The 26951-nt window shown below is 37.9% G+C and overlaps 1 protein-coding gene across 1 annotated transcript in view; it reads right to left on the minus strand.

The window, feature by feature from the left end:
- The window catches only part of LOC309858055 (nucleoporin p58/p45-like), a 55722-nt gene extending 32373 nt beyond the window's left edge, over window positions 1-23349 (minus strand). The window contains 12 exon segments of the mRNA XM_082750750.1: window positions 707-912; window positions 2171-2418; window positions 5102-5276; window positions 5596-5661; window positions 6784-6808; window positions 11203-11313; window positions 13938-14075; window positions 14724-14873; window positions 17169-17204; window positions 18874-19016; window positions 23145-23154; window positions 23157-23349. Of these exon segments, the coding sequence (XP_082606876.1) occupies window positions 2368-2418; window positions 5102-5276; window positions 5596-5661; window positions 6784-6808; window positions 11203-11313; window positions 13938-14075; window positions 14724-14873; window positions 17169-17204; window positions 18874-19016; window positions 23145-23154; window positions 23157-23250 (999 nt within the window). The 5' untranslated portion in view covers window positions 23251-23349 and the 3' untranslated portion in view covers window positions 707-912; window positions 2171-2367.
- Between the last annotated feature and the right edge of the window lie 3602 nt (window positions 23350-26951).

Here is a 26951-nt window from a genome sequence, read left to right on the forward strand (position 1 = left end):
CAATTTTCACATACACTCTAGAATTCACATGCAATTCTGGCCATCTCATGCTCATCAGTATGCCCTCTAACACAACATCATCTTGCCCGAAGCAAGTTCATTTGTTGGAGTAGCTCATTCTTTTTAAAGAGAAGAGGGAGAGGGTAGCACCAAGGATTAGTGCAGAGTCAGGCTGTTTGTGGATGAGAGTGAATTTGAGAGCCAACAAGAGGTGGTCATGATTTCCGAATTCGATCTTAAATTCAATGCTGTAAGTTTTAAGTAACTTGTGCTGTGTGACCTGTCTTTTCTAGATTATAGAAATCCGTGTAGAGAAGGATGAATCAGACAACGAAGGTAACTGATGGATGGTACCCTGGGACTAGGGATAGAGCCAATGGCACAAGAGAATTTAGCAGTGAAGGTGGCCCCGAAATAGACAACCATGGAGACCAAGCCAGGAGGAATCCAGCTGGCCTGGAGAGCCACACACTGAGGCACATGCGGGATCAAATTTAAGATGGGGGTAAAAATACATTCCATGAGTTTGGGGGAAATCGGAGAAATTACAGATAAATTCTGATCTGTTTAGCACTAAAAAAAAAAAACAGTAAAACTTACCTTTTTAGACGTCAGATTCCACAGTACCCTAATTTCCTAAGTTTTAAATTGATGAATAAGAGCAACAAAAGAGGCAAGTTAACAAAATCATTTAAAAAATTGATACCTGAAGAATTGGGTCTCCAGCAAGAAGTCTTCCATCTTTGGCGATCACCCCATGCCGACAGACTTCCTGGATAACAAGGTTGATCAGTGGCCTTTCATTGCTGCCCACAATGCTAATTCCTAGCTGAATATAAGGATCAGACTGGTGAATTTCAATTGTAGTAATTATAATTATGCTTTCCGGAAAACTAACCGGCTGCTGCATAGCTGCCAAGTTAAAAACGAGAGGGAGAAAAACAGGTGGAAAGAACAATGTTTTATATTTTGATTATCTTCACGTAAGTAAGTTATCGTCTATCATTAGTGATGACCTTATGTTAATAGATGATTCATAACAAAGCAATACCACGGGATAAGAAAAACAGAATGACCAAAACACCAATAGGTAAGATTAGCAAAACACTTCCTCTTTGAAAGGTGATCAGTAAATAATCAACAAATAACTACTATGCATCAGATCACTAGGGACCACACAGTGATCTGATAAAGAAATATACAGAAAATATCATCTTGTCCTAATTGATCAGATTGACCTAATATCAATATACAAAATATCATCTTGTCTGTTGACCCATGAAACAGCTGTAAACAGTGCAAGGCAGTACATATGAAATAAAAAAGACAAACTCTGTGACATACAATCACCGTAGTAGTTGACAAAATAACCACATTAAGCAAGAAGAGGAGGGTCTTGATCTGAGCAGTAGGAGATAGAAGAATTGTTATAGCCAAGGCTGGGAAAACTGGGATTTGTAGAAAAATTGGAATTTTCATAAGAGATAAACCTATTTAAAAGTAAGACAAAGGGCCAACTACTAAGATATGCCCAAGATCTAGGACTAGAGGTTTTCTGCCTGTTTCCTGGTGGGTCATGTAGACAGATCAGTGGCTGCTACCAGAGGACAGCAATAGTCAGACACATGGCTTTGGGAGTCAGATACATACCTAGCCATTTCGTGGCTCTCAGATTTTGACCAATGACTCCCTAAGTTTCCTCATCATTAAAAAAAAGCCATTATTGGTACAAGCATTTAATAAGTTAATATATGTAAAGTGCTTGGCACAGTGCTGACACCGAACAAGCACAGAGGCTGAGGTATTTTTTTGTTCTTCTTGATGCTGTGGATTTCTTAGTCAAGAAGCAATAGGCACCAAAACAAACAAAAGAAGCCTGCTAATGACCAGTGAATTTGTGGACTACAACAGAAGAGGGGGAGGGGGAAGGATAAGCCTCAAGGTAAGACTCCCTTTCTGTTTCTAACCGGCAAACTGTTAGACTTGTACACTTAAAAAGTGAATATGTGATATGTGATGCATATCTCAGTAAAATTATTTGTTGAAGAGGAAAAACAACAACAACAACAACAACACCCCATGTAGGGAAAGTAATAGGCAGTACTGAGAAGAAAGGAAATATCTGATTTGAAAACAGATGAAAAGCAAAAGCAAGGTGAAGAGCACATACTGTCAGTGGCCGTGTTCTCCTCGAAGGTGGGGTTGTCCAGGCCAGGCTCCTCAGGCCATGGGGGCAGAGACGCTGAAATCAAGCTGTGCTCAGCAGGTGCTGTGCCTGTCCCTGAACAGTCCGTTTCGAGGGATAAAGTACCTGGAAGATCTATTACAGTGGTTCCATTTTCATTCTCAATCTCTGTCTGAGCTTTATCAGTTTTCCTCCTTTCTAGGCCAAGTCTCCGATGAGAAGCTCCAGGACATCTAGAGAGAGAGCATTAGGGGGTTCCCAGATGATTTGAAAGGAAAAATGATAGACAGCTTGTGCCCCAACAACAGAATAGCCACTGCTTCAATGCCAAACTCAACTAGAGGTAATCCACAAGTGGTATGTAATTCTGATTTTAACCTCTGCTCAAACTAAGTTCCTACCACACTGTGTAGCAAACTTAAAACAGGCGTTGGCACAAATAGTGGCTTCGTGCATGTCTCAAAAAATACTTCAATAAAAACCTGTATTCAGATACATACTAGTTCCAGAAATACACCAGCACAGTTGACGGTACACTGCAAATACTATTCTGAGATCCTGATTGCATAACCCCCTTTTCACAGGGATGGCTTAACTCCTTAACAGGAGTGGAAACAGCAGTCTTCTTCCACAATGTGCTCCTGCATCCAGACTTGGACCCTGAGTGACACTGTTCCTTTCCAATCTCAGGGCCAAGGGTACACATTCATTTATTAGTGAGAAGCAATACATCTGAGGCTCTGCCACTTGCAGAAAAACAGAGCAAAGGCTCAAGAGGCTGCGTATGGTGGGTGGCGGTCTTATGTCTAGGACTGCAGACTTCATTCAATGATAGTGTGTTTTAAAATCTCAAATTTCATGAAAAATCAAGTATAGGATAAATTTATTGAAAACTGGAAGCTATCCCTTAGCTGTAAAAGTAATGAATTTCCCCTCACAAACTAAAGATAAGTTGTGGGTATCAAGTTCTTGAAAAAGATTGCTATGGAATTTCTTTATTCAGCTTTTTCGCATTCCCGGTTTCCTCATCACCTTATTAAGAAAGAGGACAAAGGATTTCCCTTCTGCACTGTTGTGCCGCACTCCAGGAAATGTTCCTGCAAGGACCTGACAAGTAACTTGGAATATTGTATCACTGAGAAAAATGATTTTTGCCAAGTAAGTACATTGCATAAGAAATGCATTTTAAAACTATTTCATTCAATAAAAAAATGGTGACAAAAAGTGGATCATAAAACAATACTTGAGATTAAAACTATAGGGAAAGATTCAATTCTCCAAATGCATATCACACACTGGTATCCATGTGCGTAACAGCCAGTCTTCGATGGAGAAACAGACTAGGAACAGGGTTTGGGAAGGAAACATAAGCAGAATGTGCACAGCTGGGAAAGAGCCTAGCTAACAACTACAAAATCCTACAAACTAAGGAACTGTAAAGCCCCTCTTATCTGATGCAAGAATAAATTGTTTTTTCTTTTCTTTTCTTTTTTTTGTTTTGTCAGAGAGTGAGCACAGGCAGAAACAGAAAGAGAAGCAGGCCTCCTGCTGAGCAAGGAGCCCGATGTGGGACTCGATCCCAGGACTCTGGGATCATGACCCGAGTGGAAGGCAGCCTCTTAACCAACTGAGCCACCCAGGTGTCCCCAAGAATAAATTTAAAACTGGAACCCTGAAGTTGTTAGAGAGGTAAAGAACCAGGTATACTTACATCCCAATGGGACAGCAAATTGCTAAGAGGGACTAAAGACAGGTATTTTGTGTGATATCACAGAGAACTATGGAAGAACACATTCATCTAGCACTAAGGAAGGTTACAGAGGACTACGCAACACCCACCTTTAAACAGATGGGGAGCTGGGCACACAGAGACGGAACAACTAGCCAGGAGGAGATGAGGAAAGACTTCAAATTACACAAGGGAGGCAAGAGTGCCAACAAAGAAAAAATGACATAGATTATACCATAGAAAGAAAAAACAAGTACAGGGGCGCCTGGATGGCTCAGTGGGTTAAGCCACTGCCTTCGGCTCAGGTCATGATCTCAGAGTCCTGGGATTGAGCCCCGCATCGGGCTCTCTGCTCGGCAGGGAGCTTGCTTCCTCCTCTCTCCGTGCCTGCCTCTCTGCCTGCTTGTGATTTCTGTCAAATAAATAAATAAAATCTTTAAAAAAAAAAAAAAGAAAAAACAAGTACATATGAATGGCAAAAATCATGAGCCTCATAACATTTATAACTAAGACATAAGACTGGCGAGTCATCAGAATTTTTAATAGTTAAAAAGCTTAATATGGTTTTTATTTAATGGATGACAGATTTTTAAAAACATATTTTTCTGCCTTGCTTGTACGATATAGCAATTTAGCCAGCAAGTACTCTTAGGAAACAAACTAGTTAAGAGTATCAGCTCTTCCACTTATTGACAACCTCTTCCATTTATTAACAACCTCTCTGCCCATATTCTTCTTTATATAACAAAGATAAGACGGCCTAACTCATAGAGCTGTCATGAAAACTAAACTGGACTAATATAAATTGCTTAAAATACTGCCTCATAAATAATCAGAACTCAATACAAACTAGTGACTACTAGTATCAAAGCAACTTAAAAGTACTCAAGCTAGGGCTCCTGGGTGTCAGTTGGTCAAGCGACTGCCTTCGGCTCAGGTCATGATCCTGAAACCCAAGACTGAGTCCTGCAACTCACTGCCTGCTCAGCAAGGGGTCAGCTTCTCCCTTTGACCCTCCCCCCTCTCATGCTCTCTTTCTCTCTCTCTCAAATAAATAAAATCTTTTTTTAAAAAGCACACATACTATACAGTTTTCTTACAGTACATCTGTATCAAGTCTTATAACATATAAGACTTAAATAAAACGAAACAAAACCCTTCAATAAAATTACTTTAAGTTAGTTTACCTGAGCAGTTTCTATTTTCAACTTGTCAATACTGAGGGTGTTCCTCTGTAATCCACTGGCAGCCAGTGACAGAAGCTGTTTCAGAGCTTTAATATCTTCTTCCACTTTAAGCATGGCTTTTGAAGACATTCTACTAATTTCTTCTTGTACATGTTTCTGTTCCTTCACAAATTTCCTAAAAAGATACATAAAACTGAATTCCAAAAAATACACATTTGGTTTCCTATAGGAAAAAAGCATATTTACTATAGGCTGGTCAGAGTCCTAGTGTTTTTTAAAAAGGAAATATTAAAAATTCATGCACAGTTCGCATGCTTTTTAAAGATTGACAATAACAGAATTTTTATTCCCATTATTCTGCTTTGTTTATACAAATATTAAAATTTTTACCAACACCCAAGTTAAAATGTTTAAGAGGAAGAAGAGATGTTCCCCTTAAAATAGATTCTAACATTCTTCAACATGATATATCTAATTACATATGACACACTCACTGGAGGTTTTCAACATCCTGGCAGATGACAGGAGGGAGATTTTCATCCTTCAGTGCTTTACTATCCCTGAGAAAAATGCCACAGATAGATTAAAGCCATTGAGGTTCTAAAAAGCTGACAGCTGAGTTCCACTATGTAAGTGTTAAAGGGGAGGAGGTAAAACAAATATTCCCCATTTATAGCTCTTATGGTTAATTTCAAATCTCTTTATAAAAAAATGTTGTTTCCTGACCTTTAAAATAGCTTTAACAATTCATCTGACAGGGAGATTTCTCTTCTAATTTCCCTTTTAGAAGGATTGGCACCTATCATAAGTACACATAAATGCACCTGACCAAATGTTTAAGAAAAAAAATTAGAAAATCAAGAGATTAAATATTGAACTAAGTTCCCCTGGCTCAAAAACTCTATGACTGACCTTTTATTTCGTTCAAAAATATTAAAGCATTCATTAAAGAAAGTCCACAAAGTTCTCATAATGAGATTCTCATTATATTTTACTTGATTTTTAGAATTTCAATTTATTCTTCAACAAAATAAAACCTAGGGATAGACTAAAAGAATTATAAATATTTAATGAGAATAGGAAGAGGTGAAATGTGGCATGCTGTAATGGAATTATGAGTTAAAATTCAGTCACAGATCTGCTACTACTTCCTTCATAGAACCTGAAGCAAACCTCAGTCTCCTACAGCTTTCTCATTTATGAAATAGGGCTAAAGTATACAGAAGATATTTTGGAGGCATGAACTTGATCATTTATTTACAAATGTTTTATCTAATGTAATACAAATTAGGTGAGAAAATGTAAGTGCTAGTAAAAATAGTGATCTTCAAACCTATCTGATGTATATAGATAGAGGCTTTTCTCCCTCTTCATCATCAGAAAATAAATGGGACTGGTATAGTAGTTTATATAGAAAAGGTATATATACCTAAAACTGAGCATAAAGTATCCAGAAAGAATTGGTTATAAACTTTCCTAATAATTAAAAATTAAAGATCTGACCTTCCAAAATCTTTCCAGAGCATATGTTTATTATTTTACTTTAGACAAAAACTGATTCAAAGAATTTTTCTTCTAAATGTCTATATAGTTTCTTTTACTTCCGATGAGACCACATGCCTATAAATTAACAAATAAAATTCTTCAAATAAAATACTTTGAAAGTTAAATTGTAAACCTACTCTGGTCTTGTTCCTGTTTTATCACCTAGAAAATTCAAGAAGCTTTATGTAAAAACAGGTCATTTAACAATGTATTCCAAATTCAAGTTTTAATTTAACACAAACTTAGGTATAAACAGAAACTTCTAAGCATTTTTCAGACAGCCTCGTAGACATCATGTGAGGTCACTTGTCACAAACTCCAAACAACATACTATGGGGACATGTTTGCATACACATAAACAGATAGTTACGTAGCTGATTTGTATCTATTTCTTTCAAGGGCAAGATTCTTCCTCTTTCAACTATCTTCTATGAAAAATATTCTTGCTTGGCACAGTTGACCTCCTGCAAGTTCTACTGGATGCTTTCTTAGGTTCTATCAGTTTAGAATACAAAAACATGTCAGACTACCTGGATGTCTCTAAATATTTTACAAGAGCAGCAATTTTTCAAGATGATGTTTTTAATGTGTGCAGATATATCAACAGCTTTCTCATGAACACTTATTTAGTGGTTATCATTATTAGTGTATGTCTAAAAGTAGAAAAGTAAAAATTCTCCGTCAGCAAAATTCAGTGACTCACTTTCTGCTTTTTTAGAATTTACTTCACACTGCAAAATAAGACCTGCTCAATGAAGGAAATACAGGAACACACAAAACTTCATCCCATCACAGAACCTTAATGGTTCCTCTTTCAACCTGTTTTGGCACTTACACACACATTTTTAAACGTGATCGGGATGACCATAAGTTATGTGCACATATTTTTTCAGGATGTTGAAATTAAGTCTTTTTCATGTCACTTAACATCGTTTTAAATGACCACAGAATACTGATGACATAGCTGTATCAGAAACTTTATGCCCAACCCTCTTCTTAACATATACACCTTTACTATATAAACAATGCTGCTACAGTGAATGCCTTTATCTCCAAATACTTGTGCATGACATTATTTGTATTCCACAAAAAGAGGAATTTATAGGTCAAAGATTACATCAAGGAAAACCTACGTATTATCAAATGATCCTTTAAAACAACTGTTCCAATTTAACTTCCCACCTACTACGAATAAGTAATTTTTCCGTCACACCCTCAACAACAATGGACATTTTTCTGAAACAATCACTGCCAGTACATAGGTGAGAAATGCCACTTCATTATCAGCTAAATTCATATTTCTGACAGTACTAAGTAAAACATTTCAAATATTAATTATACAAGTCTATTTCTCCTTGAGTGAATGGTCTATTCAGGCTATTTGAGGTATATCCGAGGTATGTTTCTCACTGACTTCTCAGAGCTATTTCAACATTAAGCATATTAATTATCTCATACATATACTTTATGTGTCTATTTCTAAAATGAGACCTTGATATCAAGATACATCTCAATTTCGGATGTTAAAATGTGAAGAAAAAAAAGCATCAAAACAGCAAGTATTTTACTTCCAACCTGTCCTTTACCTTTTGCCTTTGTCCATAGGGTTTCTTTTCTTTAGCTTTTTAATCTAACTACAATTTATTTTTCCTTACTTTGTATGTTGATATTTCTCTTTCATAGTTTAACATTTCTGAAATTGATATCCATGTTCTACCGATGCAAGCCTTTGACTGGGTGAGACACAGTAAGATAAAGGAGGAATTTAATTTTTATCCCACAGACTTCAACTTTTTTATTCATTAGCGTCCTATTTTGCTCTCTCTTTGATATTCCATTTTTATTATATTTACAGAAGTCTCTATACACACAAACCTGCGTATAAAAAACTTAGGCCTGTTTTTGGCCTACCGTGGGCCCTGACTAGTCCATCTAGCTTGGCATCTGTAATACCTGTGGACTGCTGTCAAAGCTCACTGTCAGCACTCCACCTCTGTTCCTGCCCTCCTTCACATTATCTTCCACATGGCTGCCAGAATGCTCTTCTTCAAACACTTATCTCATGTCATATTATTCACATCAAAACCCTAGTGGGTCTCAACTGTCCTCCGTGTAATTACAAAACTCTTTAAGATGACATACACGGCCCTTCCCTTTATGACATCTGGAATCTGATCTTCCCATGCTGCAGCTCGCCGGTTTTCCAGCAGTTCTTCAAAAGAGTAAAGATCATCCTTGTCTCTAGATCTTACTCCATGCTGCCCCCACTTAAAGACCACTGCTTCCTACCCCTCTTCATCTATCAAACCCAATACAGCAGGTCCAGGCTAACTGATGCAGCTGCTAGGGAAACTGAGAAATCCTTTAGATTAATAAAGAACCCCTGGACACGTATAGCAGGTTAAAAGGAACTGGATGTGCTATATCAGGTCATGTGCACTTATTCTACATACTCCTTTGGTTCAACTCTGAGGCACAACACAAGAGGAAGACAATGGGGGAAGGTGGAGTGGCATGGGGGGGAGGGCACGAAGGGAGATTAACTCCTTATATTTCTCTTACTCCTTTGCCTCAATCAAGTCTTCCACGTGGAGCCTAAAAGCAATTACAATAAAGAGAGAACCAGTTTCATAATTAAAATCAAAGTAGTTCAAGGGTACCAGACTGCTTCAGCTGATTAAAAAATAAGCTGCTAAAATATCTAAGAAAATTCCTTCTAATTTTGATGCGGCTACAAAGAAAACTAAGTAAAAACAAGAGACAGACCCCTATGTTTAAAAATCAATTTTCGGGGCGCCTGAGTGGCTCAGTTGTTAAGCATCTGCCTTCAGTTCAGGTCATGATCCAGGGTCCTGTGATCAAGCCCTGCATCAGGCTCCTGGCTCAGTAGGAAGCCTGCTTCTCCCTCTCGCACTCCCCACTTGTATTCCCTCCCTAGCTGTCTCTTCTTCTCTGTCAAATAAAATTAAAAATAAAAAAGTAAAATAAAATAAAAATCAAATTTCATTCAAAGTTATCCTAAATTTTCTAAGTTTAAAAGGATTTTAGGATAGCCAGCTTTTAAAACAGTACATCACCTAGAATCGTCTACATAATAAAAACCACATCCAAATAAAAAATTCCTACACAGATATATGGACTCCTTCATCTGTTACTCATTCTAAGTTCTTAAGAGGATTCAATGCAATACGTGAAACATGCTTTCATCAGAGGCAGAAGAGGCAATGCAAGACAAAACAAAAATCATGCACAGGGAATCGACAAAACAAAAAATCATGCACAGGGAATCAACAAAACTAAAACATCTTTCAAAATGAATCTGGATTGGTAATTTTTTAACAAGAATATTCAGCATTGCAAGAGCACAGGAAGAACGGCATTTTCATAGTGGCTGGTGGGTAATCAATTGGTAAACTCTTTCTAGAAAGTAATTTTACATTATTTACCAAGAGTCTCCAAAACTCTCCCCTCTCTTTAAGCCAGTGATTCAGTTTCTAGGTTGTCTTTAAAAAATAATAAAAAAATATGAATGAAAATTTATAAGAAAAACAAACACATAGAGAGCATTTATTATGTGCCTGGCTCTACTGAAGTCTTATAAACTGTAATCCTTGGACCAACAATGTCAAGTAGTTACTGTTCTTTTCTCCCACTTTACAGATAAAGAAACTAAACACAGAGGGATAAATAACTTGAACAAGGTCGCAGAGCTTATCAACAGTGGAGGGGATCTGAAGCCAGATTTCAGCTCAAGTCTATCCCCTTAAGCTACAATGCCACATTGCCTCTCCCCATAAAGATGCTCAATATGTTGATACTTCCTAGAATATACGAACTGAATACAAACACTAATAATGGAAGGACGGCTGATTAATGATGTATCGATTCATAAAGCTGACTTAAGCAGCAATAAAACACTCCTAAAGAATTACTGAACTGACAAATACTGTGATATAACATATGAGAAAGAACAGGTTACAAAGCAATACAGTTGACCTTTGAACAATGCAGGGATTAAGGGTCCTAAACACCCATGCAGTTGAAAATCTACATATAATTTGACTCCCCAAAATCTTTACTAATAGCTTCCTGCTGACCAGAATGTTTACTGACAATATAAAGTCTATTCACACACACTTTGTATGTGATATGTACTACATACTGCAGTCTTACAATAAAGTAAGATAGAGAAAAGAAAATATTAAGAAAATCGTAAGGAAAACACATTTACAGGACTCCACTTTTACTGGAAAAAATTCACATATAAGTGGACCTAACCAGTTCAAAGCATGTGTTCAAGTATCAACTTATATACCATACATGTGTTCATGATCCCAACTTAAGAAGATATATTCATACACACACTGATAGCTACATAACCGTATGCATAAACAAAACTCAGTTTTCTATGAAAATAAAATCTTAAACACATAATACACAAAAAATTTGTGAGATATAAAGTAAATGTAAAAGTAAAAACTTTACTACTGAACATGTAACTAAAAATCTTACTGACATAGAAATTTAACTTACTGTTAGAACAGAACATTACTTACTCTTTTTATCTGATGAGGTACGAAAATCTATACCACCAAGACCTTCATTGCCTGCAGTTGAAGTAGCTGCTGTGGTTCCCAAAGTCAAGCCTAAAGCATTCTGTCCAAGTCCTACAAACAAACCAAATATAATTTACAAAGTCTTTACAATGATTTTCCCTCAATGGACAAAATTCTCAAATGCTTTCAAGCTGGATCCCATTTTTCTTCAAAATTGCTTTAAGCAAATAACATGGAATAAGTCTAAAGCTGGGATTTAATGGTGTATGTAGTCTGGATAATATAATTTTAACTTCTTTACGTTTTAGGTAACTTTTTAAAGTGTAGACACACAATGTCACATTAGTGTACAACAGTGACTTGAAAACTCTATACATGCTATGTTCGCCACAAGTGTCACTACCCTATCTGTCACCATACAACCTAATTACAATACCACGGATTATATCCATCCCTGTGACTGATTCCATAACTGGAAGGTTGTACCAACTCCCCGTCAGCCATTTTGCCTGTCCTCCCTACCCTTTCGGGCAACCATCAGTTCTCTGTACTTATGGGTCTATTAATTTTTCTTTACTAAAAAGGTCAGAGTTTATCTGTTAATTCAAAAAATGTGAACATACTACTTGTTTTGTTTAAATCCTCCTGAAAAAGCAGTTTTAGTTTGTATATTTCCAGGTAAATACTTCCTGTCCTCTAGTCATGCTTTGTAATTGGATACTTTTTAAATTATCAAGTATTGGATGTGTTAATTAACTTGATGGGCATTTACAATGTGCATGTATATATGAAATCACTATGCTCTACACTTTAAAGATCTTACACTTTTACTTCTCAATTATACCTCAGGAAAGCTGGTAACAGATAAATAAATTAATAATAATAATAATCCGGTAATGATTTATAAGATTTCAGCAAATCTTATAAATCTTATAAAGCCAATAGTTTCATTATTCATGAAATCTAAAGAACTGAGAGTTAGAAGCCTTACAGTTCAAACATCAAATTTCATACTCCCAAGCTTTTTAAAAAAAAATTTAATGAAAGAAATAGACTTCATTTATTTAAATCCTACCTCACTGACAAAAGGAATTGAAGGGGCTAAACTACAGTTAATCTTAAGTCATGAAGGTATGCTTGTAAATCAAGTAGCAAAATTTTAAAAGACCACGCATTGGTAAATCATCTAAGTCCATGCATTACCAAGCTCACATAACTGTGGTTCTTTTTGGACAGATGCTATTTACTTTAAACAGAGGAAACAGCAGAGGTACTGAATAAAAGCAGGGGATATATGAAGAGTGGATTTAAATACTGACAATGTGTGAAAAAAAAAATACAGCTAAATGAATGTCCATTAAAAAAAAAAAATACAGGGGTATGTTTAGTTAGCACAACCATAAATCAAGCACTGACGTGTGTCTAGAGCCTAAGAAAAATTCTAGCAGGCCTACAAACTCATTAGAAAGACACAAAAACAATCCTCCACCTCCCCTTTCTGTTATTTTTGTGTTTTGCTCTCATAGGACTCTTTAGGAGAGATGTTTAAACACTTATCCTACAAAGAAATGTATGTTACAGTCATCCAGTGATTCAGTTATTAAAAGATATTTTGAATACCTACAAGGTGAGACTACAGTGACAAAGACAAGTATCTGAAAGATAATGCAAATCTGAATGCTACAAATTTTTACAGATTATCTTCACCAACTCCTTTTTTCCCTTTCCACTGACCCAGAGTTTCTTCACTAAATTTAGCACCTGAACGGAGGACATGAAAGAGCTGTTTAATAGAAAACACTAGGTCATACTCCTTCATCTCTCCCACACGACCAAGTATTAGACACCTACGAGGTGTTGAGTAAAACTTCTGATATAAAATAGCCATTATACATGAACCTATGTATTACTGGGAATGCTATGATTTTAACATGTTTCAAAGCCAAAAAATATGTTTTTCCTAACACATAAATTGTTAAAGAGAAATTCTTGATATTATATTGCTATGTGAGATAATTATACAATGTTTTCAAATCAGAGGAAAGCTCTTCTCACTCCTACATGGTATTATATTACATTATTTATAGTATCATGTTTCCTCTATTATTCATTCATTTATATTTATATATACATATATTTATAGTATATCTTAATACTCAAAACATCGACAGAATCCTTAACATGAAGCTAATTTCAAAATAAGAAAGAAATGAAAAATCAATCCAAGATGGAAAATATGAAGTATTCTTTGCCAATTGAATTGATACTTTAGTATTTTGCTTGACTAGAATAAATTTAATACTTGTGTTCTAAAACCTTTTCTTCGAAGCACGCTAATAGCCTTTCCTGATGCCTGTAATGGAGAGCCATTCTTAAAACCAGGGCTTGAAAGGTCAAGTTGTTTTGCAACGAACTTAGATACCAAATGATCCAAGACTCTACAACTACCATTTCTTGATAAATTTCTCTAGAATAGTTTATAAGATCCTTAAACAGGCCCTTCTTTGTTTCTTTATATAGTCAGTCAATACTGAGAAGCAGAAAACTTTTTTTCTACAATATGGCTAAGATGTCCAATTATGCATGAAAACCATTATTTTATAATTCAGTTTTCATACGAAACAACAACATTCAGGTTAAAGAGACAAAGTGGTCTGTTCCAAAGGTCAAAATACAGATAAAGTAAATTTAAATATAAATATTTACTATTTTGGAAAATGAATACCATGAATTACCGGATGTGGCTGTATTTGAACTCTGGAAAAGTGAACCTCCCAAACCAGCTAAGGCTCCCCCTAAGGAAAGGCATGTTGATGGGGTAGTAATTGTAGCTGTTGTTCCACCCAAATTATTTAGGGTAAATCCTGTAGATCCTATAGAAAGTAAAACGGTAAAGGCTTCAAAAGGAAACATCATTTCTAAGAACACTGGAGAAAACACAAAACATTCCCTACCACCACCAAAACAGACAGCCCTCACGTCCATGACAAAATTCACTCTAGTTTTTCCTAAAAAACTACTTGCTAAAGATAAAATTACATAAACTTAAGAATAAAGAGAAATAAGACCGTAAGGCAAACGCTACTGACACAAATAAGAGTTCTAGGTAACACTAGAATGGTGTAAGGTAACAGATTCCAGAGAATAATAAAAAGTTTGCAATGCAGGATGCCAAATTCGCCTTCAAAATGGTATGAATACTAAGGCAGGCAAGGCTGATGCAAATTCTTTATCCTTTCTTGTCACCAATATGCTCCTTGAAAACAAAGTGAATATTAATAGTTTTACATTTTACCTCTCACCCTGTCCCTGCTTTGCTCTGTAAACAGAGATCAACTTCCAGGATGGCTCCTGCTGCTTTAAAGCCAATGATGATCTTTGTAGGATCCTAATAGCTGAGTGATTAAAATAAAAACTTTCCAAAACTGAAGTTATCTTGAATAAGGTGGATCCCTATATTCACTAGCCAAAAACAAAACAAAATTCAACCACAAAACGTGACTTTTTCCATTCTGCCTCACCTGCTGGAGTTGACGTCAGAGCAGACAAAAGAGTAAGACCACGAGCTGAGGTAGAAGTAATAGGGAGAGCAAATGGTGTGGCAGATGCGGCAGGTTTACTAAATCCTAAACTGAAACCTGCTGTAGACGCAGATGTAGTGGCTGGCGTTCCTGTGTCAAACAAACAAACAAATCCTATTTTACCATGACTGTATATGTATTACACCGGTTTCAATCAGGATCCCTAAAAGTTCGTGACCCTACTTTTGTAGCCAGAAGGATACGTGGGTAGGTATGAAAAAGGAAAATATAGAAGTTGGAGCCAAATCATGGTGAATAATTAAAAGAGGATGCTATGATCTTAGGAAAAGCAAGAAAAAGTCCCATCAATGTGGTCCTATTGAAATCCAATTTCAGTTCTACCCCTGGATTTACCTAAAACAGCACTTACCCTTCCTTTGCTCTATACTCTACAGAAAAATATTCCTCTCCTCCAACGCTATTTAAACCACCATTCTCTACTGTTTCCTCTTCCTTTACTTCTGTCAACCCTGGCTACTCCTTCCAGTCTGCTTTTGTCCATCTCCTTCCTCTGTTCAGTTCTTAAATGATACTGCCTACGGCTCCAGGCCTGCTCCCATACTTCCCAACTACAGAATCTCAGCTAGGGCAACATGGGTCTAAATCTACACCTACCAGAGTCTCCACTGGTTAGCTCTACCGGGATGTCCCTTAACTTTCCACCTCTACGCCTCCCTACACAAAACGTTTCCTAAACCCCCTGCCGTGGTCCACTCAGTTGCTCAAGCCAGAAACCATAATCACCCCTGACATCCCTTCTCTCTCCTGAATTCTACTAGCCATGAATCCTGCTGATTCTACTGCAGAAATAGCTCTGGATTACAAGCATCCTCAAAACCCTTAGCTCATGTCATCTTCTTCTCAAGAACAAATATAACCTCTTAATTTGTTTCTGTGCTATCAGTCCCTCTAAACTTTAATCTATTCTTGGAATTATTTCAGTTACTTTAAAAAAGAAGAAGCGAGAACACCAACAAAAAATAATACCCTGGTGATTCTCTCTGACTGAAGGCTCTTATTAGCTCTATACTATCTCTACACTAGAGTCAAAAGGCGTGGCACACAAACACCTTTCCTATCTACTTCCAATCTGTTCTTCACACCCCCTCTCTCCCTACCATTCCCACGTCTGAATCCTAAATTCTAACCAAGTACTTTTCCTACTTCCCTGAGTCCCCTCATGACTGGGCTGTTGCACGTCTCCATCAGGAATGATGTTTCCTGCCTCCAAAATAAACTTCTACTCTTATCTTCCTCTACTTCCCTCGTGCCTTTCATACATGTTAGAGCACTTATCAGGTCATACAAGAACATGTTACTATACCTGCCAGTCAGCTTCACCTCATCACCCACTGAATGCCTTACTCATGCTCATTCTGATGCTCTTGACATCATTAGTACCACCTGCACCACCAGTACCATCACCACACCACAGCTAATACTAAATGTTCAAAGCATTATGTATACTCAAGGCCACAGAGTTAGGAAGTAATAGCTATTCCAAACTATTAAATGAGGAAATACATAATGACCTGCATTTTGGCTTTCCCTAAAGGCACTGAGAGAAGCAGCTGCCAGAAATTAAACTTCTGGATTGCCCTTACCACAACCAGAAATTCCTGCCCGGGTACAGTGCTTTGAAATCCTGTATGGGTTCTAAAATCTCAGAAAAGAAGAGAATCCAACTGCTTGCCCCAAAGCCAATCCTGTCCAAAACTCTGGTAACGAACAGATGGGTTACCCTTTCTGTGGGTCACAGGTGAGTAGCATCCAAAAGAACAAAGTCCACCAATCTTTAGTTTACTTCAAATGTTAATTAAATTAATAAACTTAACTTTAACTGAGTTCCCATACTATCTTTTCATTCATTCATTTCCTTTGACATTATTAACTGTCATACTACTTACTCACATTCCCTTTGGCGTATCGCTACAGAGAACCATGGCGTTTTTGAGCTGAAAAGAAATACAAAAACTTTTCAGTCCTACCCTTGTTTTACAGATAACCAAAAGCTGCCAGATACTACATGACTACCTAAGACCTCACAATGATTTGGAATTACAACAGGGCTTAATTCTAAGACTTCTGGTCTAGAGTTTGTTGCTTTTCTTTTTTCCACTAAAAGGGTTCAAATGACTATAAAAATACAATGTAAAATAAACCTCCAGAGGAAAAAAACCATTGCTGTATTTAAAGTTTTTTTTTCCTGAATTGAACAGTCATTGACTTTTTTAAAAACTCCAGTACTGAAAGGCTGTATAATGAGTCAGTGTCTGTGATCTATTAGGTTCCTTACATGCTTCCTTCTATACCCCAGCTCTGTGAGATAATAAAGAGAAGAGAAGAAAACCACAGATCTGGGATCTTTCCTCAAAAAATTCTTACCCAGAGTTAATCCTGTAGTTATACTTGTTGCTATTCCTGGGGACAAAAAGAGAAATAAAATTTAATCATCAATGGCAGATGACATTTTGGGGGGGTTATTACAAGGGCAAGACTTAGAGTCATCCTCAGGATATGATACTACAACAACCAGTATCTTCTACCATGACCGCTAATAGAAACGTTCTTCCTAGAGCACTGGTTTTCATATTACCGGCTATATATAATTATATAGGGAATAAGATTTATAAATGCAAACAACTACTGCTTATAACAACATTAGGCAAGGAGAAAAAAAGCTACTCTAAGCAAACACTGGCACACAAAGTCGTTTCAAGGAGCTCACTGGAAGCTCCCGCATTCCTGCAGTTCTTACATTTTCTATGTGTGGCTGTGAAAAGTTTCAATCAAAGCTGCAATGTCAATGCATAAAGTGGTAACAGAGACCGAGAGGCCCTGCGGGTACAGAATAAAGAGTAAATAAAGAAATAAGCTTTTGAAATGGCAGCATTACTGACACATATTTTTAATAACCAAATATCTTTAAGTATTAAAAAACAGATTTTTATTATCAAAATGTCTACCAGAAACCTTGACCTTTTGCCCTTTTCCCATCTAAACGACTCTTTTAATGATATAAAAACTTAAAACATCTCTTAGGAAGGTAAATTATAATGTTATAGCAAGAAAGGATGCTGACTGCACCATATATACTAAATTAAATTAACGTCCAAATTGGTAAACTTGATTTATCTTCACTAAGGTGAAACACTGCATTATATACTCTCTTGTAAAAATTAAATTAATTCTTGGGGCGCCTGGGTGGCTCAGTGGGGTAATCTGCTGCCTTCGGCTCAGGTCATGATCTCAGGGTCCTGGGATCGAGCCCCACATTGTGCTCTCTGCTCAGCAGGGAGCCTGCTTCCCTCTCTCTCTCTCTCTCTGCCTGCCTCTCTGCCTACTTGTGATCTGTCTGTCAAATAAATAAATAAAATCTTAAAAAACATTAAATTAATTCTTTATATTTAAAGAGGTATATCTTCATTGTGTCAAGTATACCAAAAAAGAAGTTATTTTGAAAAGAGGTCTTGGGATGCCTGCGTGGCTCAATTGGTTAAGTGGCTGCCTTCAGCTCAGATCATGATCCCAGGTTCCTGGGATCAAGTTCTGCAATGGGCTCCTTGCTCGGTGAGGAGCCTGCCTCTCCCTCTGCCTCCTGCTCCCCCTGCTTATTCTCGCTCTGATGAATAAATAAAATCTTTCTTTAAAAAATCGCATTTCTTTAAATTTGTTTCTCTTCTTTTTTGAAGATTTATTTATTTTTGAGGAAGAGCTTGGGGGAGGGGGGTGCAGTATGCAACAGGAGGATAGGGAAATAGAGAGAGAAACTCAAGCTGACTCCCCAAGGAGCTTAAAGCCCAAAGAAGGTCTCATTCTGCAAGCATGAGATCATGACCCGAGTGGAAATCAAGAGTTAGACCCTTAACCAGCTGAGCCATCCAAGAACCCCTAAATGGGTGTTTTCATTTACACTAGAATAGATCATAACCAATGTTACGCCTACCACTGGCCCTTAAGTCCACATCCCTATATATTTTTTCATCTTAATATTTACGTCTGACAATCCATATAAAGGGCAGAGATATAAGCCAGAACCTTAAAAAGAATATCCCATAGCTACTCCCTGAAATGTGACAATCCTCCTTACCTGTATTTGTTCCTCCCAGAGTGAACCCAGCGGTAGGTTTCGATCCAAGGAGCCCGGTTCCAAAACCACCTGAAGGAGCAGATGTCGTGGCAGGAGTTGCAGTGCTTCCAAGAGTTCCAAAATTGAGCCCCACTGAAGGGTTGCTTATCTATAAAGAACACAAAATAAAGTCTACTGGAGCCAGTATTTCCTAAAGAAAAATAAAAATTAACTCTTCAAGGTTAAACACTTTCTTTCTTTTCACATATTCAATATATTGCCATAGAATACAAAAAGAACTATCAATTTATTTTTAACCAACCCAATTCAAATATTCTCCTGTTCTCTTTAAAAATAAGTCACATACAAAAGATTTCAGATCCCAAGGAAATCATAAACAGTATCACATATTCTCCTTCTCTAAGTTTTATTGACAGTTAGCATATTTTAAAATGGCCACAGAGCAATCCTATGAATGTGGATCATTTTCCTCTTGAATGACTCACGTATAGTCCATATTTCTAAATACATTTGTTCTTTCCCAACTACTAAATAAAGAAAAATAAAACATACTCAGAAAAGTTCTTTTAAGTGATCTTTGCCACCTCTCTGTTGCTTTATCACCATATTCATGGATTTAGGCAGGGACGGGGGATACAGTTACGTTTCTTGTCACCAAAACAGCATCAAGAACTGGGGTAGGGGTGAGAAGAGGAAAAGGACTAAACATAACCTGGCAAGAGGAAAATACAAAGTAAAAATTACCCTCTATCCAGATTATGTGTTCATAAGCAGAAATTCTCTTCAGAGTTTCTGAAAGCTTAAAAAGAATAGCTGGTAATAGCAAGTGATGTGAACAAAGTTCACAACTTTCAACTGTTCTTATCAAAACTCAGGGGCTCATATTTGCTATCTATTGTGGGAGAACAAATTATTAAAATAATCAAAATGTCTCAACAACCTGACACTCCAAAAATTGTAGAGGAGAGTTAAAAGAGACTATAACACATAACATAATGGGAGCTCCCATTCATCCTATATAGGTATCTTTATTCTATCCTGCCTGCCCTTCCAAACAGACATAATCCCAAGAGAAGTCAAGGTCAGTTTTAAAAAGCTTATGTCTGGGACACTGCAATTTAAGGAGGTAGCGGTGTTATGGCTGGGTTCCAGTGCCAGCTCTCCAATGTCCTGGGACTTGTGTGACATAACTTAGCCTTCTTGATCCTCTGTTTCCTCATATGCAAAATGTTAATAACTGTGCCCACTTAACAGATTTTTTGCAAAAGATTGAGAGATTAGGCATGGTGAATTAACTTCACTTAATAAATGTTATTACTGTCATCATTAGGAACTTAATAAATTCAATTAAACACATTTTATACAATGTATTACACCAGCCAATCACTGTGAGGGGAACAGAACTTGAAACCAGTCATCAACACTGAGTAGGGGGTCAAAAAAGGGGTCCTGGGATCGAGTCCCGCATCGGGCTCTCTGCTCGGCGGGGAGTCTGTTTCCTCCTCTCTCTCTCTCTGCCTGCCTCTCTGCCTACTTGTGATCTCTCTCTGTCAAATCAATAAATAAAATCTTAAAAAAAAAAAAAAAGGGAGCTGGCCCTGTGTCTTAATTTATCATGGATTTTATTTTATTTTTTTTAAAGATTTTATTTATTTACTTGACAGACATAGATCACAAGTAGGTAGAGAGGCAGGCAGAGAGAGAGGAAGGGAAGCAGGCTCCCCACTGAGCAGAGAGCCCGATGCGGGGCTGGATCCCAGGACCCTGGGATCATGATCTTAGCCAAAGGCAGAGGCTTAACCCACTGAGCCACCCAGGCACCCCTATCATTCATTTTAAAATGATGTCTAGGAACATGGGTATGTGAAGTACAGAAGGTTGGCAAAACAGGGTTGCAAAGTCTCACCAACAAAGCACAAAACTTTGAACACTTAATCAACTGAGCTAAAAAGGTATTTTAATAAATGTTATTGGCAAATTTTGAAGACCTCAAATTAAGGAAATGGTAATTATGCTCTCCTCCCTCCCAAATAATTCAGTGATCCCATTTGGTTTTACTGCTATTCCACAAATTAGAAAGATGCACAATGAAATTATGTATTTTTATTTTTTCTGAAATTTTGTATTTTTCGACAAAATATTTAAAATTTCTTGACAACTAAGATAAGTGAAGACACAAGGCACTGTTTCATAATTAAATGTGAAAACATTACCGAAGAAATACATCAAAGTGGTATCTTCTTACTCAAGAAAGCAAAAGAGAAATTTCTCTACAGGAGAGAAATTTATTTAAAAGCTACCCCAAACAGGACCAAGTTTTGCCTCAACCCACTATTATCTGCCAATGGCTCATCAGAATGTGTTACAGCTCACTCCAACAGGTCAGGAATATTGTATAACTTCTCCAGCATGCCCTAATGTGGACTTAGAAAGTAACATTTAGGGAGCACTTACCAAGTGCCAGATATGTTGTTAAGTACTTTATTCATCAGCATCTCTGTTCCAGATGTGGAAACTGAGGCTTGGAGAGTAACTTCCCTAAAATGATTTACCTAAAGAGACCAAATCGGGATGCCTGGGTGGCTCAGTGGGTTAAAGCCTCTGCCTTCGGCTCAGGACATGATCCCAGGGTCCTGAGATAGAGTCCTTCATCGGGCTCTCTGCTCAGGAGTGAGACTGCTTCCTCCTCTCTCTCTGCTTGACTCTCTGCCTACCGGTGATCTCTGTCTCTCAAATAAATAAATAAAATCTTTTAAAAAAAAAGTATATTTTTGACACAGCAATTGCTATTCCAATGAACTAATCTAAGTAGGAGATGACAGGAATACTTTTCGCCAAATAGGAGAAGGGTTACTGGTTAAAAACCTGGAAGAAAGAGCTGTACCCTTATTTATTTCACCATCTAAAACAGAGTCCATTATATGGAACTGTGTTCAATAAATATTTGTTCCATGAATGACAAGAGCTTGCAACAGGGCGGTGACACGAAATGAAGCAAATGGAAAGGAGGTAATTAAAATTAGCAGGCCTTGCTGATTAAGGGTGCAGAGAGAAAAGGAGGTATTAAGGGAAATTCCCAGACTTTTTCCTTGACTATGTAGTCTGTACCTCCCCCACTTTTCTTGGTAAATTATATATATATATATATATATATATATATATATATATATATAATTTAAAGATTTTACTTATTATTTGACAGAGAGAGAGAGAGCTCTCAAGTAGGCAGAGAAGCAGGGGGTATGCCCCTTGCTAAGCAGAGAGCCCCATGTGGAGCTCAACCCGAGGATCCTGGGATCATGACCCCAGCAGAAAGCAGAGGCTTAACCCACTGAGCCACCCAGGCGCCCCTGTACCTCCCCTTTTTAATATAAGGAAGATACTTTTGGCTTTTTACTCTACAATGACAACCCTCAAGCTTCAGGAGATAGATACCTTGTAACATTTTCTATGCACACTTCTTGATGTAATGAACTCCTCCCCTTTTACCTTAAAAAGACGGAGTTCTAAAAATTAAATCTCTCACCATGAAAATGACCTTTGACTATTATTAATGTCTTTTTCTAAACCTCTGCTGGCTGTATTTCGTCATCGCCTGAAGCGGTGCTTTAGCAGGTTGCACAAAAACGATAAATATGCTACCTACAGTTTTCAGTGTAACTAGAAGACAATGTAAGTCATTCCACCATAACACTCACGAATACTACTACGCACACTGTTCAAAATGACCACCAAGAAATGCTGCAACACGTATTTAAAACAAAAAAACTACAGTAACAAAGGACCATGTGGTACCAAGAGGTGAGCTCGTTTAGAATACCACGAAATCATTAAAGCAGTGGAATGTCCAAAGCCGTATATCCTGCAATGAATTCTGAATTATCAGCGATAAAACTCTAATTGTCCCCATTAAATTTTTCTATTGTCTTTTTCTGAAACCCCAGAATGACCCACAATGTCGTGCTCCGTTCTGTGCCTCAGACTGCCGCACTGCTAGGGCTCAGCGTGAAATCCCAGGCCCTTTCACCCAGCCAGACCCCACTCGACAGGGACACTGGGTGAACCACTGTGGATTCTGGGGACCTCACAACCCCTGTGACCACCCTCCCGACCAGGCCCCCAAACGGCAGGACTATGAGGCTGGCGCTGCGCAAGTCTGTCTTTCTCCCAGACCCACTAGAAAGGAACCCAGCGCGAAGGGAGAGGGACGGGCCCACCCACGGGAGTCTCACGGAGAGGACCAGGCCGGGAAGGCGCAGAAGCGCAGTTACCTAGATGCCCCGTCCCGAAGGAGAAACCGCCGCCTGCGCCGGTCCCGCCGGGGGCTACGGAGGTGGAGCCCAGCGTGCCGGTCCCGAAGGAGAACCCCGTGGACATGGCTGCCGGGGCTCAGCGCCGAAAGGAAGCTGCAGGGGTTCTGGACGTTCCTCTCTCCTCAAAGCCAAGGCGGGCCAGGCAGCATCGCTCTTGCCCCGCCGCCGCAACATGGCGGGAACTTCAAGCCCTAGAAGCTGAACAGACCAGGCCGAGGTGGGTGGGGCAAGCACCCGACAGCACGTTCCGGCTCCAGCCGCGCGCACGTAACCCGCCGGGAGCGAGCCCGCCCAGCAAGGCACCCTAGGATGGGAGGAGCTCGCCGCCGCAGGGCATTCTAGGAAGGGGCGGGGCCGGCTGCGGGGGGGGGGGGGGCCGGCTGCGCTGGGTTGGGCGGGGGGGGGGGGGGGGGTTGTGGGGAAGCGTGGCCTGGGGGGCGGGCTTGGTGGGGGTGGGACTCCGGTCCTCTTAAAGGGTAGGCGCTTGGCGTTAAACAGCAAAACCCTTCCCTTAGTTCTGTATTTGCATACGTGGTGATGTAATCTGTACTTCATGGATGTTGAATATTATTGCTTATGTCTTTATCTTATTGCATATGTTTAAAATTCTCTAGAATCCACATTTAGGAGTGAGTTGATGGTTCCTAGGATATGTATGTGTTCCACTGGATAAGAGGAAGATAAATTGTTCTTGAAAGGTTTTGTAACAAATTACACCCCAACAGCAACCATGGTCTGAGAGTCCATGCTGTTATCCATCCTTGCCAAAACATGTTAGTGTCAACGTTTTTGAATTTTCCTGATTAAAAATAAAGTTAAATACTTTCATATATGCTTACTGAACTTTTGTCTGTCTTATTTTGTGAAGTCCTGTTTAAATGTTTTTCCCATTTTTCTGTGGAGCCTCTGCCTTTTTCTAATTTATTTATAGAAGTTCTTTATATTTTCTTAATATGAATCCTTTGTATATTATATGTATCAAAACTGCCTTACTCTCAGGGTGCCTGGGTGGCACAGTTGATTAAGCCTCAAACTCTGTATTTCAGCTCAGGTTGTGATCTCAGGGTCCTGGGATCGAGCCCCATGTGGGGCGCTGTGCTCGGCACAGAGCCTGCTTGTCCCTCTCCCTCTGCTCCTTCCCCCTATGCTCTCTCTCTTTCTCAAATAAATAAAATAGTTTTTAGAAACCTGGCTTAAACTCTATGGTTTTTCCTGTACTGCTTTGTTGTTGTCTTTTTTTTTAAGGAATAGAATTGTACAATTTAAGTACTGTTCAATTTATTGTCTACAATGTTTGTATAGTCTGTTTTAAATAATTTCCTCTATAATAAAGTCATGAGACTCTTCTCACTTATCCTCCAAAAGTTTATAATGCTGCCTTTCACACTTGGGTCTTCAATCAACATAGGAATGCATAGTGTGGGGTCAGAATCAAATTTCATCTTTTGGCCCATATAGATAGCAAATTTTCTCAGCCCCATGAATTGAAAAGAGAGTTTCCCCACACTGATCTGTAATATCACATTTTTTCATAAACCAGATAGCTACATATATGTGGTTTTATTTCTGGACTCTCATTCTGTTTGCCTATTCTTGCAACATGCCACCTTAAGTAGTATAATTTGGGAAAGTCTTGCCTTCTTGTTCTTCCTCAGAATTATTCTTAGACCTTTACATTACCATATAGGTTGTAGAATCAGCTCATTACACATACATACTGACAAATCCCTGCACCCCCAAAATATATACACACACCAACCTGTTAGGATAGTGATTGACAATACACTGAATTTATAGATAGATTAGTTTGGAAAGAATTGATATATTTTAAAATTGACTTTTCTATTCCATGAATATAGTGCAGCCCTTCAATTTAGTTAGGTCTTCGTGTGTGTGTGTGCGTGTGTGTGTGTGTGTGTGTGTGTGTGTGTGTGTGTGTTGGCAGGGGGAGAGAGAGAAATTGAGATAGATCTACCCCAACATATCTTTTCATCCATCCATTTATGAAGTTTTATAACATTCTCTATAAATATCTTACACGTATTTTGTTAAATTTGTTCATTGACATCCTACATTATTTTTATGCTGAGGCAAATACAATTCCATTTTCATCTTCTATTCAATTGGAATTTATATGCTATTTCTAAAAGCACTTTCCTAGCAATTAAAAAATATGAACAGCCTTTTTCTTTTCTTTTCTTTTTTGAGAAAGAGAGAGAGAAGGAGAGAGCAGGGTGGGGATATATGGGAAGGGGCAGAGGAAATGGAAAGAGAAAGAATCTTAAGCAGGATTGATCTCACAACCCAGGATCATAACCTGAGCTAAAATAAAAAATCAGATGCTCTAACTGACTGAGCCCCCCAGGCGTCCCTACACACAACTTTTTAAGATGAAAGTTAACTAGCATTCCTAATCTCTACCAAGATGATGCAAGGATCCTAATACATTATTTCAGTCCTCACTCATATATTTAAATTGCTTTTCAATTTTATAAAACTTGAGTATTATTTTTTATGCAGTCAGTGTTTATTTACATTTATTCATTTCCTACATTTAAAAAATCATCATTTCTTTTGTAGCTTAGATCTTCCATCTCTGATCATTTTACTTATTCTGAAGTATAAATTTAGAATTTGCTTTAGTATGGATCATGGCAAACTCCATCTTTTTGTTAGTTAGTTTGTTGGAAAAATGAATTTTCCTCCCTACTCTTATTTTCTGGAAGATATTTTTTCCTGAGAGAAGTATTTTATTTATTTATTATTTATATTCATTTTTTGAAACATTTTGTTTTCCCAAGTAATCTCTGCACCCAGCATGGGGCTCAAACTTACAACCCTGAGATCAGGTGTCCTATGCCGCACTGACTAAGCCAGCCAGGTGCCCCTGGGAAAAGTACTTGAGATTGTCAGTTGTTTCTTTCTGTATATGGAAGATACCATTGCAATGTTCCATGACTGCTATTGCTGATAAGAAGTCTACTGGAAGTTTAATTGTTGATCTGCTGGAGGTAATTTGTACTTCTATTCTGGATGGTTTTAAAATCCCTATTTTTGTCTTTGGTGTTGCCGTAATGAATTCACCATAGTGAACCTGTAGTTCACTAGCCTGTGTCTAGAGTTGGATTTCTTTTTAATATACTTGGAATTCGTTGGTTGCTTTATTCCATGGATTGGTGTCTATCATGCATTCTGAAAAAAAAAATGAGGCATTGTCTCTTCAAATATTATCTTTGCCCCAGTCGCTCTCCTTCTCTCTTATTCTTGTGAAACTATGATCAAGTTTGCTTTAGATCTTTTAATTCTATCCTTCATTTTTCTTAACCTCTTTTCATATAATCTTTTTGTCTCTCTGTATTCCTTTTCTTTGTGGATAATCTTCTTTTAGTAACTTCCAGTTTTCTAATTCTTTTTCTAATTTGGCTCATCTGTTAAACTCACCCAATGAGCTTTCCATTCCAATTTTTGTATTTCAGTTGTAGAACTTATATTTGGTTGTTCTTCATATTTTCTATATCATTCAAAAATCATTTTCCCATACACTGCAGATGTTTTAAGGGGCTTTAATTTCTTGAAATAAAACAGTTGCTTTATAAACAAAGCCTGATAATTATAAAATCTTTTATTGCCATCAGGTTGTAACTGCCAATGATCTCTTGAGAATTGTTTCCTTGTGTACTAGTTTTGTTGTTGTTGTTGTGATGAATTATTTTCCTGTGAAAACTAATTGTGAGAATTATTTGAAACCTATCGTAGAGATACAGT

The sequence above is a fragment of the Mustela nivalis genome (assembly GCF_964662115.1).
Source record: "Mustela nivalis genome assembly, contig: HAP1_SCAFFOLD_1799, whole genome shotgun sequence".
Lineage (NCBI taxonomy): Eukaryota > Metazoa > Chordata > Mammalia > Carnivora > Mustelidae > Mustela > Mustela nivalis.